Below are 15,423 nucleotides of genomic sequence, written 5' to 3'. Positions count from 1 at the left end.
ATTTCCTTTATTTAATCAACAATATTTATGGAGCACCAATTATGTCATAGACAGTACTCTGGGCACTTGACATATATTAGTGAATAAAACAGAATGATTCCTGCCTTTGTAGAGACCCACTCTCCCAGATATATTTAGAAACTGTGTGATAGAGAAAAAGGGAAAGGGGACATTTATAGAACACCTACTGTGTGTCAGGCAAGGTCCACAATCACATATCCATGTTCCAATATCCATAAAGCTCTGAAAAATGAAAGTTATTCTATAATTTGACTGCAAAAACCTGACTTGAACTCTTTTAGAGGCAAAATTTGACCTGAATGGGTGTGAAGCTGCTAGAGTTTTCATTTATCCCATTTAAGTGTGAATATTTCTCCATGTTGCTGCGGAAATGTTACTATTAAGTAATGGGCTGCTCGCCAGATGTTAAGTGTTACTATGTTATGTATAATATATGCCCCTTATTACCTTTCTAAAATATGAACAGTTCTGAATTCCAAACTACATCTAGTCTACAAAGATTTCACAACAGAGAGTTGCAGAATCTTATTATGTTGGTTATTTTATACAAATTGTCTCATTTACTCCTCATCTAACCAATGAGAAAATTGAGGCTGGAAATGGTTAAGTCCTATAACCAAGTAATAGATGGGAACTGAAATTTATTTCTTCAACAAAAATTTACAGATCATCTACTTTCTGCTAGACAGTTTCAGATGGTATGGTGAATAAAACAGTCAAAAAAAAAAAACCCTGTTCACACTAAATTTACAATTGGGAGAGGGATGAGCAATGGACAAATTATACAAGTAAAATAAAAAGTACATCATACGGTGGTAAATATTTAGAGAAAACTAAAATGACAAAGGAGACAAGAGAATGGACAGGGAGGCCAGCTTTCTAAATAGGATAATTAGGAAAGGTCTCACAAGTAAGGATTCAAACCTCAGTCTGTCTGACTTGAAAATCCTGTTATCTCAGAATCAGAACAAGGAAAAGGAGTCCTTCAGATACCAGAGTAACCCAGCTCTTCCTTTCTGTTGCTTTTCCAGTGTTTAAATGGACTCTTCTCTTGTAGGTATTTTCAAATGTTGGTTTTGGTGCCCAAAACATGCCTTCTCTGCCTCCTTTCTTGCTTAGTTAGTTTCTACAATTTCTTCAGACCTCAACTTAGCTTTTCCTTTTCTCAAGAACTCAAATTCCTCAAGACTAGGTTTGGCGTTCCTCTTATATCCCCCGCAAAGCCCCCTGGACGTCAGCCCTCTCCTAGCAACTACCACAGTGTACTGCAGCTACCTTGTCTGACTACTCTTCTAGACTACAGGCCACTTGAAGGCAAGGATTATGTCTTGTTCACCATATCTGTTGAATGGGTGGATGATGAATGGACAGATGGATGACTAAGTCCAATGTAAGGGCAGAAATGGTTAGGATCTAAAAGTCAAAGGTGGTAAGTGCTATAATAAAAATGTAGTTGGCACCAAAAGTCAATTTGGAATAGAGGAGAACAGACTGTAGGACAAGGAATAGAGCTATGAGTATGATAGATAGTATCTGAATGCAGAAAACAAAAGGAAGTGATAAAACACTAAACAATCCTAAAGTCATTATTACTTGGTTTGTATGCATAAGATGATTAATTATATACCAGATTAACCCTCCAAAATTGTCAAGATTTCCTGAGCATAAAAGGCTAGGCAATAGAAAAAGGCAGCCCAAGAGAGGACTGTTGGATACTGTAGGGAAATTAGAGGTTGGAATTCACAATCCTCTAGAAATGGGTCATAAAGCTAAGAATTGTCACAAAGACGGGGAAGCCAGCAGAGAGGTATAAAGTTGACATCACCAATGTACCAGCTGAAGACCACTATGTATCTCAAGTAATGCTCCAGATATACTCATTTACCTAATTTTTCACACCTGAATCAAAAATTACCATTCATATATTTATTTTAATTCATATTTTTATTCATCATTCCTTCACCAATTAAATGCATTTGTCATAGTTTCTACAGTTCACTCCCTACTGAAAGATTCAAACCTTCTTCTCCATCTTCACCAAAGAATTTTTTTAAAAGAGATAAAAAAGAAAATGAATTAAAAAGAGGTAACCTATTACCTACCCCAGAAGGAAATATCGTACAACCAGTCCAGAAAGACTGACTTCAAGCTCAACAATGGAGAAATACATCTAGTTCAGTCCCTATGTCTTCCTTTACGTGAATGAAAGCATAGTGGATAGGACAGGAAGGTCCTTTTTCAATTCTTTTTTGCATGTTTTTTTTTTAATTTTTATTTTTTAAAGATTTTTATTTATTGAGAGAGAGAATATGGTAGAGAGAGAGCACGAGCGGGAAGGAGGTCAGAGGGAGAAGCAGACTCCCCGCTGAGCAGGGAGCCCGATGCGGGACTCAATCCTGGGACTCCAGGATCATGACCTGAGCCAAAGGCAGTTGCTTAACCAACTGAGCCACCCAGGCACTCCTGTTTTGTTTTGTTTTTTTTTTTTAAAGATTTTATTTATTTATTTGTCAGAGAGAGAGAAAGAGAACACAAACAGGGAGAGGGGCAGAGGCAGAGGGAGAAACAGACTCCCTGCCAAGCAAGGAGCTCGATGCAGCACTTGATCCCAAGACCCTGGGATCATGACCTTGGCCGAAAGCAGACGCTTAACTGGCTGAGCCACCCAGGCGTCCCATCTTTTTTGCACGTTATAGCTGATTATTTAAATAGAATCCAAATTTAACTGGTGTTTAGGGAAATATTTATTCCTGAGACAAAGGATTATTTATTTTGTAAGTTTAGTAAAATGATTTCATTTCAAGAACTACAGCTTAAATCAAATCCTAATCAAATCCCCATAATTCAAATGACTTATACTAACTGATAAATATAATGATGACCCAGTTAATGCTTTACAATGATCTTGTAAGTTTTTAAAATAAAAGATGGGCTTTTTTTTTCAATGAGAAATTAAAAACTTCAAATTAGATCCAGGACACTTCTCAATAATTTTTCAATATATTTCAATTCAAAAATAGTGTTTAGTTACACAGAATATTACAATATAACTTTACAAAGTTATACTTTTTCTTCAGTCTTATTGTAAGCTAGCTCTTACTTATGCAATGGATGCAGTATTATTGCATGGCTTCTCCCATTGAGCCAAATTGTCACTGAGCAACTTGTTTACATAATCCTGCTAACACAAGATAACATGGTTTTCTTCAAAAAAATCCCCTGTGTACAGGTAAAACAAAAAGCAAAAACATACAGCATCTAAGTGTTTGCTGGTGATCTGTTACCTCACTAAAGCAACACTAACGAAGGCTAATATAATGAGTAAATGTTACATAATTCAGCTAAGCAACTCATATAAGTTATCCACTTAAGTACTCTGAATAACTTAGGGATTCTATTAAAGAACATTCCAATCACATTTAGTCCTCAGAGGAAAAAAAACTGAATTTAATAAAAAAGGGATAAGAAAATTATTGACCAGAGAAACAATTTCTAATACAGCTGTACTACTAAGCTAATACTTATACCCAATAAGAATTCATGGTCTGAAACTTGGCTGGGTCCTCAAAGCTAACCAGCAATCCTTCCATTCCCTTTGCCTTTCCACTCTGTAAATTTTCCATACTTTTACAACTCTCCTCAAGTTTCCAATCTCATCTCTTTTCTTCTAACTCTCAGAGGATAACCTCCTCTCCAATTTCCCAGAGAATATAGAAGCCAACAGACAGAAACTCCCTCAATCTCCTGTTTCCATCTTTCCAAATCTGGCCATACACAAAGTGTATCTGTACCCACCATCATCTTTCATTCTTCCATTCTCAAGATACCCTGCCTAAATACTCCAAGAGATAGTAAAACAAAGCACTGCTCTTCGTTCCTTATTTCTACCATACCTTGAGCTACTCCTCTTTTCCTTTTAAGGGGAGGACAGAGGAAACAAAGAAAAAAAATTTTTTTAAAAATAGCACCAGATTTAGGGCATACCTATTCTCCAAAACTTTCAACTCTATTCTTTGGTGATATTTCCAAAATACATAAGTAGTTCTATAGTCTTTTCTTTAATCACAAAATGCTTCTAAACAGAAATCACATATAATGCAATTAACTTTATTTAGGTCTTTCATTAAGAACACATTCTCCCAATAGAAAGTCAATTCTACAAGAAAATACAATTTGTTTTCAAATAGATGTGGTTTCCTGGAACACATTTCACTACACCATTTAATTAAAGCTTTTTCTTGAAGAAATTCAAAAGGAAGTCTCTCATTTATTCATTCACCTATCTCACATAGTCAGCCAACTCTCAATCACACAATACTAGTTATAAAAGTAGTTAGCAAAGTTATATCCCAAAAGTGCTTCACTACCATTCATGCTAATCAAATAGCCTTTAGCATGGCTTCACCATGATTAGGTAGTCTTTTTTTTCTTTTCTTCCACCAACACCAACATCTGTGGCCACCCTCAGATAAAATATTACAATCAAGCTTAGCATCTAAATATGTAGGGAAAAAAGAAAAATGTAAATCAATTGATATTTTATTTAAAATGACTTCAATTCTAGGGGGCGCCTGGGTGGCTCAGTCATTAAGCATCTGCCTTCGGCTCAGGTCATGATCCTGGGGTCCTGGCATTGAGCCCCGCATCAGGCTCCCTGCTCTGCGGGAAGCCTGCTTCTCCCTCTTCCACTCCCCCTGCTTGTGTTCCTGCTCTTGCTGTGTCTCTCTCTGTCAAATAAATAAATAAAATCTTTAAAAAAATAAAAAAATAAACTGACTTCAATTCTAAATTATGGTAAGAAAAAAAGAATGAACTAAAAAGCAATGGAGAAAAAAGGATGAGGAAAAAAAGGAAATAAGATCAGAAGAAAAGTAGATAAGAAAACATTAAGAGAAAGACAATCTAGTTTTATCTGCTCTTCACTTGAGCTAGTTCACTGTAATATAATTCATTCTCCATGTGAATTATCTGATTAATCACTGTTTAGAGTCCTTCAACCTTGCTAGAGAGCAACATCAGTAAAATATCAATAAAGTTTCCCTAAGCTGTAGCAGAAAACAAAACAGCATTTTCTGTAGTGTTTCATACTCAAAGGTTCATTTTATTTCCAGAAAAGCTTTTCTTAATTATAAAATCAGTTACATCAGAGACCCAAAATCTAGTTCACAATTTTCCAACTCTACCTAATTCTTTTACTTAAAGTAGAAGTATAACATGAGGTAAAACTAAAAACACAGAGGCAGAATAATTAGAGTATGAAAAATATTAAAAGAAGAGGACATTATTATATGTTTGCATATATATATATATAAAGATGTCTTTAAAGAAATAGAAAAAAATTGTGCTACATTAATACAAGTGAATTTGAACATGTTGCTGCTATTGCCCTCAATTTTCCTCTCATATGAAATTCTCCTACTTTCCTGTATACAAAGACAAAACAATTCTTTCTCCTCTATTATCCTCTCCTAATACAGTTATCTAAATATTACACTGCGTCAAAAAATTGAAATAATATTCCCCAAGAAAAAATATCTGGAAGCAACTTTTGCCTTATAGTTACTTTAAAAGATGGAACCTTCCATAGAGTTGGTACTTTACAGACTGATCTGATAAATAACATAAAGCATAAGACACCCAGAGTTCAACTCTTCTGGGTTTGTTCTTCCACTGAATTATAGTTCACACATTTTTTTAGGTGTTATAACATTAAAAAATGACGTTAGTATCAATTCTAGTTGAGATATGTCATATTTATCCCTACCTGAGAACTCCATCTACTTGGTCTTTGGTGTAGCCCTTTCCACTTTCACCGCTACCAGATGTGCTGTCCTTTGTACAATTAGGCTTGTTTTGATCACCACAACCTGATGGTTTTCGGCAATGAGGGCTATTTCCAGCAGTGCTTCCATTTTTCATAATTATCTCCAACAGTGCTGTAGAAAGATACAGAAAGCATACTATACCATGTTACATCATGTATATACACATGATCTTGAGAAGAAAGTTATAAAGCTGAAAAATTAAGAATCATGTACTCTAAAAGTCTTCACCATATGGCTTTTTAAAATAAAATATATTCCCTTATATGCCTGTTTAAGACCACATCACTTAGAATATTAAGAAGTTAAATCTAATAACTCAAAAATACTATCATTTAATTCCTATGACACACTTTCATTTGTCATATCATGGTGAAACTACAGAATACCAAAGAAAAAGAGAGAGTCATTAAAAAAGCCAATGAGATTATCTACAAAGAAACAGAAATTAGACTTTCTATTTCTCAACAACAACAATGGCAGCTAAAAGGCATGGAAATAATACCTTCAAAATGGTCAGAAAGAATAACTGTCAACTTGAATTCTGCACTTATTTTCTAAAAATGCTCAAGATTAAAAACATTTCAAAGAAACAAAAATGGATAAAATTTACCACTAAGATTTCACTAAAGGATACTGTAATATATAGGTTTTGGGCAGAAGGAAAATGCTTCCAGATAGGTGAAAATGTAAAAGGGAATGGTGAGCAAATTCTGTGGTAAATGTATGAGTAAATCTAAACATTGAGTCTATAAAACAGTAATACAGTTATGTCTAGGATTTGCTTTAAAATACTGGAGGAACATAAAAGAAAGGGTAGATAAAATATATATAAAATAAGATTGGCCATATATATTCATAAGGGTTAAAGATGAGAGGGCAATAGGAATTAATTACACTATTCTTTCTTTTGTGTATGCTTGAAACTTTCCATTAAGTTAAAACTAAACATAAGGGGGGACTGGGTGGCTGGGTCAGTTAAGCATCTGCCTTCAGCTCAGGTCATGATCTCAGGGTCCCTGATCAGCGGAGAGTCTGCTTCTCCCTCTCCCTCTATCTCTCTCCCTCTACTTGCACATGCTCGCTCTCTCTCTCTCTCACAAATAAATAAATAAAATCTTTTAATAAATGTTTAAGAAAAACTAAACATAGAAAAAGGAACTAAAAGGAAGAAACAGAGAAATTCGCCATGGTGGGAGAAAATTTTAACACATTTCAATATAACACAATGCAATGTCATTTATTAACTAACATTGGGTAGATGAAAAAAATCACCAGGATACAAATGATATAAATGTCTAATTTATCAAGCTTGATCTAAGAGATATAACATTATGTCCAACAACTGGTGAATATTCATCCTTTCAGGCACACAAGGAATGAAAACACTGACTACATTATAGCTAAACCATAATATTATTCTCTTTGAATTTCTAAGAAGTAGTCATATATTCTACAAATGAGCACAATGCATTTAAATAAGAAACCAGTTTAAAAACTTAAGTAGAAAGATCACAAATGGGTTAGGAAAAAAAACTGAGACAACTCGTATACCAAAGAAATAATCATAATAGAAATGAAAAAGTAGAACTGAAGAAAAATGAATGTACTACATATCAGAAAATGTGGGTCAACAAATGGTGCTGGGACAAGTGAATATCCACATGCAAAAAAATGAATTTGGACCCCTTTGTTAGACCATATACAAAAATTAGCTTAAAACAGATCATACACCTAAATGTGTGTGTGAAGAAAATACAGAAGTAAAGAAAAATTTCTTCCTAGAAGAAAAGATAGGAATACATCTTTGTGACCTTGAGTCAGGCAAAACATTTTTAGATAAAAGTACAGGTGACAAAGAAAAATAGAGAAACTAGACTTCATCAAAATTAAAAACTTTGGGGGCGCCTGGGTGGCTCAGTTGGTTAAGCGACTGCCTTCAGCTCAGGTCATGATCCCGGGGTCCTGGGATCGAGCCTTCCATCAGGCTCCCTGCCCGGCTGGAAGCCTGCCTCTCCCTCTCCCACTCCCCCTGCTTGTGTTCCCTCTCACACTGTCTCTCTCTCTGTCAATTAAATAAATAAAATCTTTAAAAAAAATTAAAAACTTTGTCCCTTCAAGGAATATTATTATATTATTAGTAAAGTAAGAAGACAATCCACAGAAAGGGAGAACATATTTAGGAAATCATACATCTGAAAAAGACATATACCCAAGAGAAATAAAAACACACATCTACACAAAAACTGGTTCAGAAATGTTCACAATAGCATTGTTCATAATAGAAAAACATTGGAAACACTCCAAATGTTCATCAGTTGATGAATGGATAAAATGTGGTATGTCCATACAATGGAATATTATTCAACAATAAAAAGAAATGAAGTACTATGGAAACAATCAACAAAACTAAAAGGCAAAAAACTAAAACTATGGAATGGGAGAAGGTAATTGCAAATGACATATCTGATAAAGGGTTAGTATCCAAAATCTATAAAGAACTTATCAAACTCAACACCCAAAAGACCGATAATCCAGTTAAGAAATGGGCAGAAGACATGAATAGACATTTATCCAAAGAAGTCTTCTAAAGACGACATTTTTTCCAAAGAAGATACACAAATGGCTAACAGACATATGAAAAGACGCTCAACATCACTCGTCATCAGGGAAATACAATCAAAACCATGATGGTTACACCTGTCAGAAAGCTAAAATTAACAACACAAGAAACAACAGGTGTTGGTGAGGATTCAGAAAAAGGGGAACCCTCCTGCACTCTTGACAGGAATGCAAACTGGTGCAGCCATTCTGGAAAACAGTACGGAGCTTCCTCAAAAAGTTAAAAATAGAACTACTCTACGATCCAGCAATTGCACTATTAGGTGTTTACCCAAAGGATACAAAAATACAGATTCAAAGGGGTACATGCACCCCGATGTTTACAGCAGCATTATTAACAATAGCCAAAGTATGGAAAGAGCCCAAATGTCCATCGACTGATGAAGGATAAAGAAGATGTGGTCGGTCTGTCTATCTATCTATCTATCTATCTATCTATCTATCTATCTATCTATCTCTCTAATCTATAATGGAATATTACTCAGCCATCAAAAAGAATAAAATCTTACCATTTGCAACAACATGGTAAAACATGGAGCTAGAGTGTATTATGCTAAGTGAAAGCAGTCAGAGAAAGACAAACACCATATGATTTCACTTATATGTAGAATTTAAGAAACAAAACAAGAGAACAGATGGGAGGGGGAGGAAAAAAAAGAGAGAGGGAAACGAACCATAAGAGACTCTTAATGATAGAGAACAAACTGAGGGTTGATGGAGGCAGGTGGGTGGGGGATGGGCTAGATGGGTAATGGGTATTAAGGAGGCCACTTGTTATGATGAGCACTGGGTGTTATATGTAAGTGATGAACCACTGAACTCCATTCTTAAAACCAATATTGCACTGTATATTAACTAACTAGAATTTAAGTAAAGGTTTGGGGAAGAGGGGGCACCTGGGTGGCTCAGTCAGTTAAGCATCTGCTTTCAGCTCTTGTCATGACTCCAGGGTCCTGGGATCCAGCCTCACAATGGGCTCCCTGCTGAGCAGGGCGTCTGCTTCTCCCTCTGCCCCTCCCCCCACTTGTGCATGCACAGGCGTGCTCTCTCTCTCTCTCTCTGAAATAAATAAATAAAATCTTTTTTTAAAAATTTGGGGAAAAAATGAAGCTGATATATGCTACAAAACAGATGAATTTGAAAACATGCTTAGTTAAAAAAAGTCAGAAATATTGTATGATTCTATTTATATGAAATGTATAAAATAGGCAAATGTACACAGAATAAAGTATATTAGTCACTGCCAAGGGCTAGTGGGGAGGAAAGGGTGGAATTGGGGACAAATGAGGATTAACTGCTAATGAGTATAGGGTTTCTTTCTAAGATTAAGAAAGTGTTCTAAAATTGTTTGCTGCAATGGTTGCACAACTGTGAATGTACTAAAACCCACTGAATGGTATACTTTAAAAGAATGAATTATACATATGCGAATTATATCTCAGTAAGGCTATTATATGTATTTTTTAAAGATCCTAGCAGTGTTGGCAAATTTGTAAACATATAGTTGTTTATTATTTATATCATATATGCAGTTATACATGTATATAAGTGTATATATGTATGTATGTATATAAGTATATAAGTGTGTGTATACACACACACTTCTTTCTACCATCTTTTCCCTAGCTAATGCATTCAAGAGGTCACCAAAGACATAAGAAATTTTTTTTATAATATCTAGTTGTAGATGATGCAGAAAGGCTCTTAGCAACCTATTAGTTATTAACAAGTATAATATATGTTATATAGTTAATTTTCAACTATATTTAGTTTGTATTTAATGCAACATAATGTTAACTTTGAGAGCAGAAGCCAGCATGGTCTAGAGGTTAGTGGTTCACAAAAATTCTCAAAAATTTTGTAAGAATTCTGGGAAGAAGGATGTGACAGCAGCTAAAATTTTAAATCTCTGCCAATTCCCTTATAAAATCTGAGCAATTAGATAGCAAAATCAAAACCTCATGCACAAAATCCCAAAGGACCAGAAGATGGGGATGAACCACCAATAAAGCTACAAGATTTATGTGGGTTTTACCATCTGTGTGGGAAGAAGTAGAGCACAGTAACAGGGCATTTGCCAGTCCACAGAACAAAAGAACTCCAAAATAACCAACAGGGACTTTCTGTATTACAACACATCAGGCAAAACTGAGAAAAGTATGTAAAAAAGAATGAGTTCTGCTCCTATTGTAGCATGTGAGTGACAGGGTCCACAATAAACTCCTAAGGGCATAGAAACTCCAGCACTAAAATGCTCAAAACTAATCAGTCAAAACTCCCATCCAGAGCAAAAGCCACACCAAGAACCTGCTAGGAACAGGACCCATACTGAAGAGGACAGGGGCAGTAAAAGAAATAAGAAACTCCAGATGAAGTGAGGAAGGAGAAAAGAGAGAGAGCTTATAAAGCAAGGTGATAGATTTTCAAACATTACCCAAAAACTGGAGCAGGATCTCTGTGTATTTAGAAAGGCTAATTAACTTCACATAAAAATGAGTATAAAAAATTAGTAAAAGAAAATGGTAGAACTGATATCTGATACAAAGTTATTGTGAGAAAAAAAGTGAATAGGAATAAAATAAATCTCTGAAGACAATGAAAACATACCACAAAGACTTGCCAACAGAACAGGTAAATGCTATAAACCACTACTTCAAAACAAGCTGAAAAGATTTTAAAAAGTTATACACAATACAAAAGTACACCATAAATTAGAATTAGAACAACCCCCGGAATTATTCATTCAGAGCTTAGGTGATAAAACTCAGGAAACAACAAGAAATAAAAGAAAAAAACCAATTCAAAAAAAAAGACTAAACTAGAAGAAATAAGGAATTAATAAACTACAGATAACTTTGTGTAAGCAAAAGAGAATATTAAAAAGAGGAAAAAAATTTAAATTAAAAAATGAAAAAGACAAAAAATTAGAAAAAAATGGCAAATACTGAAAATAGTTAAAGAACATCCAACATACATATAATAGGAGTCCTAAAAAGGAAAAATAAAGCAAGGGAATAAAACAATAATTGGGGAAAACTTCTCCGATAAAAACATCTAAAGTCATATAATGAAAGGGCAAATCACATACCTAAGAATATTGACCCAAAATAACCAACACCAAAATATATTCTAGTAAAATTAACCAAGCATCTAGGCAAAAAGATAAAACAACTTATAAATGAAAGAAAATTAGATTGTCATCAAATTTTATCAGTAGTATTTGCAGAAAACAATGGAATAACATATTTAGATATCCAAAGAAAGAAAATTTCAGTCAAGTATTTTGTATGCACCAACTAACTTCAAGCACTAAGTCCCCAGATGAACGTTTTTCAACATTCCAGAACTTAAGAGCATAGTTCCCACAAGCCCTTCCTAAAAATCTACTAGAGAACAAGCTTCAGGAATACAAAATAATTATAAATACATTGATATAAGGACTGATGGTGAGAACTAAATGTATAGTGACCTACAGAGATAAGACTAAATGACGATTAAAAGAAAGCACATATAGTATATAATAATAATAATATGCTCCGACACTGTAGACAGATTCAAATATTTTTTAAATGGTGGGCTTCTTCTGGCTTGTCTTTTACTTGAAAAAACAAATTATTGGTCTTCTCTTCCCTTTCCTTTTCTACCTTTGGCAGCTGACACTTGGATGAAGGAAGCTTACTGGAACCAAGAGGGCAGCAATAGCCAAAAACAGGCCTCAGAATGGCATTACAAATATGGAAACAGAGAATGAACTCTGTTGGACAGAAAGGGAGGTTTGTATTGCTCAGATATCAAAATTAATAAAGATTAAATTACTATAAATGTGCATATGTCCATATACAAACACATATAACACACAGATATACATACACATACATATACATACATACATTCACACATAATTTCTTAGCTCTGTCGACTGAGAGGACCCAAAGACAATGACAACCCTGTAGCAAGAAGCATATCTAGTATGTCTATCTTAGGTTCCAAGTACCATTGTCCACTGAAAAGAGTAAGAGCTCCTTGGAGAAACAGCTGATTCCCAGGACAATAAAATAAAAAGGGAACCTGAAAATTGTTTTGTGCCAGAAAGTAAGGAAGCTCAAAGAGTGATGGAGACATGTCAAAAAGTTAAAGTGAAAAAGACACAGGAGTCAGTCTGAAGGGACTCCTGACTAAATCTGAGGCAATCTGAGCATCAAAATTAAAAATGATAGCAATGGGGGTGCCTGGGTGGCTCAGTTGGTTGAGTGTCTTACTCTTGGTATTGGCTCAGGTCACGATCTCATGGGTCATGAGATTGAGCCCCACATCATCCCCATGCTCAGTGGGGAGTCTACTTGAGATTCTCTCCCTCTCCCTCTCCCCCTCCCCCCACTCGCCCACATGCTCACTCTCTCTCAAATAAATAAGTCTTTCAAAAACATGATAGTAATGGATTAAATAGGAATCCATGAATCCAAACTAATAAATAAAGTTGAATGCCAACTAATAAATTGTGGAAGGAATGACAGAATTAGAAAACCACCACTGACAACCATTAGAAATTTGTTCAGGAAAGAATCATCGATGGATGCTAAAAGGAGTTGGGAAGTTTGTTGGGGAACAGGACATTTACACGGTTTCAAGTATCTTCCCAAAAAATATTTATTAATTACAAAGGGGAAACAAAGTCATTTAGAACGGAGAAACCTGACAATCAGCAACTCAAACAAGTGATGAAAATTAGCATCAATCAATAAAGACCAGATCACTCCTGATATGTTATACTAAGAAAACAACATCACTTCTTTGTGTTCCTGCCAAAAATTCATATGAGGAAATGTCAAACCCAAATTGAGGGAAATTCTATAAAATAACTGGCCTGCACTCATCAAAAATGCCAAGGTCAAGAGAGAAAAAAGAAAAGATAATCTGGACAATAAAACATGTCAAATAAATGCAACATGTGTCTTTTTTGTTATCAAAGACATAACTGGGAAGATGGGTAGAATCTGAAAGAGGTACATGCATTAATTTCATTAATTTAATGGTTGTACTGTGGTTATATAAGAGTGTCCCTGTCTTAGAAAATATACACTGAATTATTGAGGGGTAACGGGACATCATGTCTACAACTTACTCTTAACTGGTTCAGGAAAAAATATAGTAAGAACAAATTGTGAATGTATGCATGTATGCATGGGACGGGGAGACAGCAGGGAAGGACAGACGAAGGGCATGATAAAGCAAATGTAGTAAAATTTTATCAAATAGAAGCCTGAGTGAAATACACAAGGGAAATCTATACTATTCTTGTGACTTTTCTAGAAATTTTAAATTATTTCAAAATGTTAAAAAACTTGAAATGGGGAGGGAAAATGGGGAGAGTATATGCTAAAAATTTTAACTTTTCAATAACTGTATTAGGGGAGTAGTATTGGTAATACTACTCTGAAACTATTATGTAAGTATATGATGTGGCAGAAAGCAAAAAAATAATTATGACATATTCTGTCATTTACCATGGCCTTGAGAACCAGCATACTACTGTGGAAGGAAGGAAATAGAAATATAAGCTAGAAAAAAAAAAAGAAATATAAACTAGAGCAATTTAACACCCCAAAGTGCTTAATTTGAATAAGTGAAAGTATAAACTCATAAGCTGTTTTAGCTTTAGGAAAAAAAAAGTTATTTCCTAGTCTGTACACTGAAAAAGCCCAGAAATAATGAACAATCTAGTAGCTACCGCATCCTTAGTGCCAGATTGTGATGTTGAAACACCATTTTCCACTAACAGAAACTTACTGGAGATATGATTGGTTCCAGATCTATCACAGAAAATGTACAAGAGGAGCCTGAAACATTCTGTTACACCAAACAGCAAGCCAACTATTAAAGACTATTGGGAATCTGTCTGTACTCAGGAGCTAAATGCGAAGGGGCTCCCTACTGGTCAAAGACCTAAAAAATAATACAGTTGATCCTGAACAACCCAGCAGTTAGGGGCACCAATCCACATGCAGTTAAAAATACCCACATAACTTTTGGCTCACTAAAAGCCTAACTACTAATAGCCTACTATTGACTGGAAGGAAGCCTTACCAATGATATAAATACTTGATTAACACCTATGTTGTATATGTATTACATACTGTATTCTTACAATAAAATAAGCTAGAGAAAAAAATGTTACTAAGAAAATTATAAGGAAAATACATTTATAGTACTGTATTGTAATTAGAAAAAAAAAAATCTGATTAGTGGATCCACACAGTTCAAACCCATGTTATTCAAGGGTCAACTATACTAATTAACTGCTTTTGGGGAAAAAAAGGGAACCAACTCCTTTTCTTGAAAACTGATAAAAGCAATCAAGCACTTGTCTTTCCTGTATGAACTGTACCACTATGTAACCCCAAGACAGGAAAGGGGAAATACCTCTTTATAGAAGTAGTTCAGCTAATAAATGAAGAATTTTTAAAAACTTGTGGAGCCAGATATGAAAATGATTTTATGTGTTTAGCATTTATAGGTGGACACCAAGTCCCTATGCATGCTAGTTAGAAGTTATCTGTACATTCCCTTTCATTCTTTATTTATTTTTTTTTTATAAAAGATTTTATTTATTTATTTGAGAGAGCGAGAATGAGAGAGAGAGAGAGCACATGAGAGGGGGGAGGGTCAAAGGGAGAAGCAGACTCCCTGCTGAGCAGGGAGCCCCATGTGGGACTCGATCCCGGGACTCCAGGATCATGACCTGAGCCGAAAGCAGTCGCTTAACCAACTGAGCCACCCAGGCGCCTCCCTTTCATTCTTAGCACAAAAATTATCTTCCAGTGTTTTTCTGGACATCTTCCAGGTTAATAACTAGACACTGAATATTGCTGAAGCAGGACCATACTGTTGTTTTATATTTTCAACATCTTTATGATACTGAAAATTCTACAATTTCATGCATAGGGGCTTCTGCTTAACA

The 15,423-nt window shown here is 35.0% G+C and overlaps 1 protein-coding gene across 1 annotated transcript in view; it reads right to left on the bottom strand.

The window, feature by feature from the left end:
- The window catches only part of DNAJB14 (DnaJ heat shock protein family (Hsp40) member B14), a 47,134-nt gene that overhangs the window by 24,449 nt on the left and 7,262 nt on the right, over window positions 1-15,423 (bottom strand). Inside the window, exon 2 of the mRNA XM_028093916.1 lies at window positions 5,786-5,957. Coding sequence (XP_027949717.1) covers window positions 5,786-5,957 — 172 coding nt within the window. The remainder of the gene's footprint in view (window positions 1-5,785; window positions 5,958-15,423) is intronic.

The sequence above is a fragment of the Eumetopias jubatus genome, unplaced genomic scaffold (assembly GCF_037043125.1).
Source record: "Eumetopias jubatus isolate StellerSeaLion01/CBP00866 unplaced genomic scaffold, mEumJub1_p1.0 scaffold_2, whole genome shotgun sequence".
In the NCBI taxonomy this organism is placed as follows: Eukaryota; Metazoa; Chordata; class Mammalia; order Carnivora; family Otariidae; genus Eumetopias; species Eumetopias jubatus.
The sequence above is the reverse complement of the archived record's forward strand: the minus strand, read 5'-3'. Positions and strand labels throughout refer to the sequence as shown.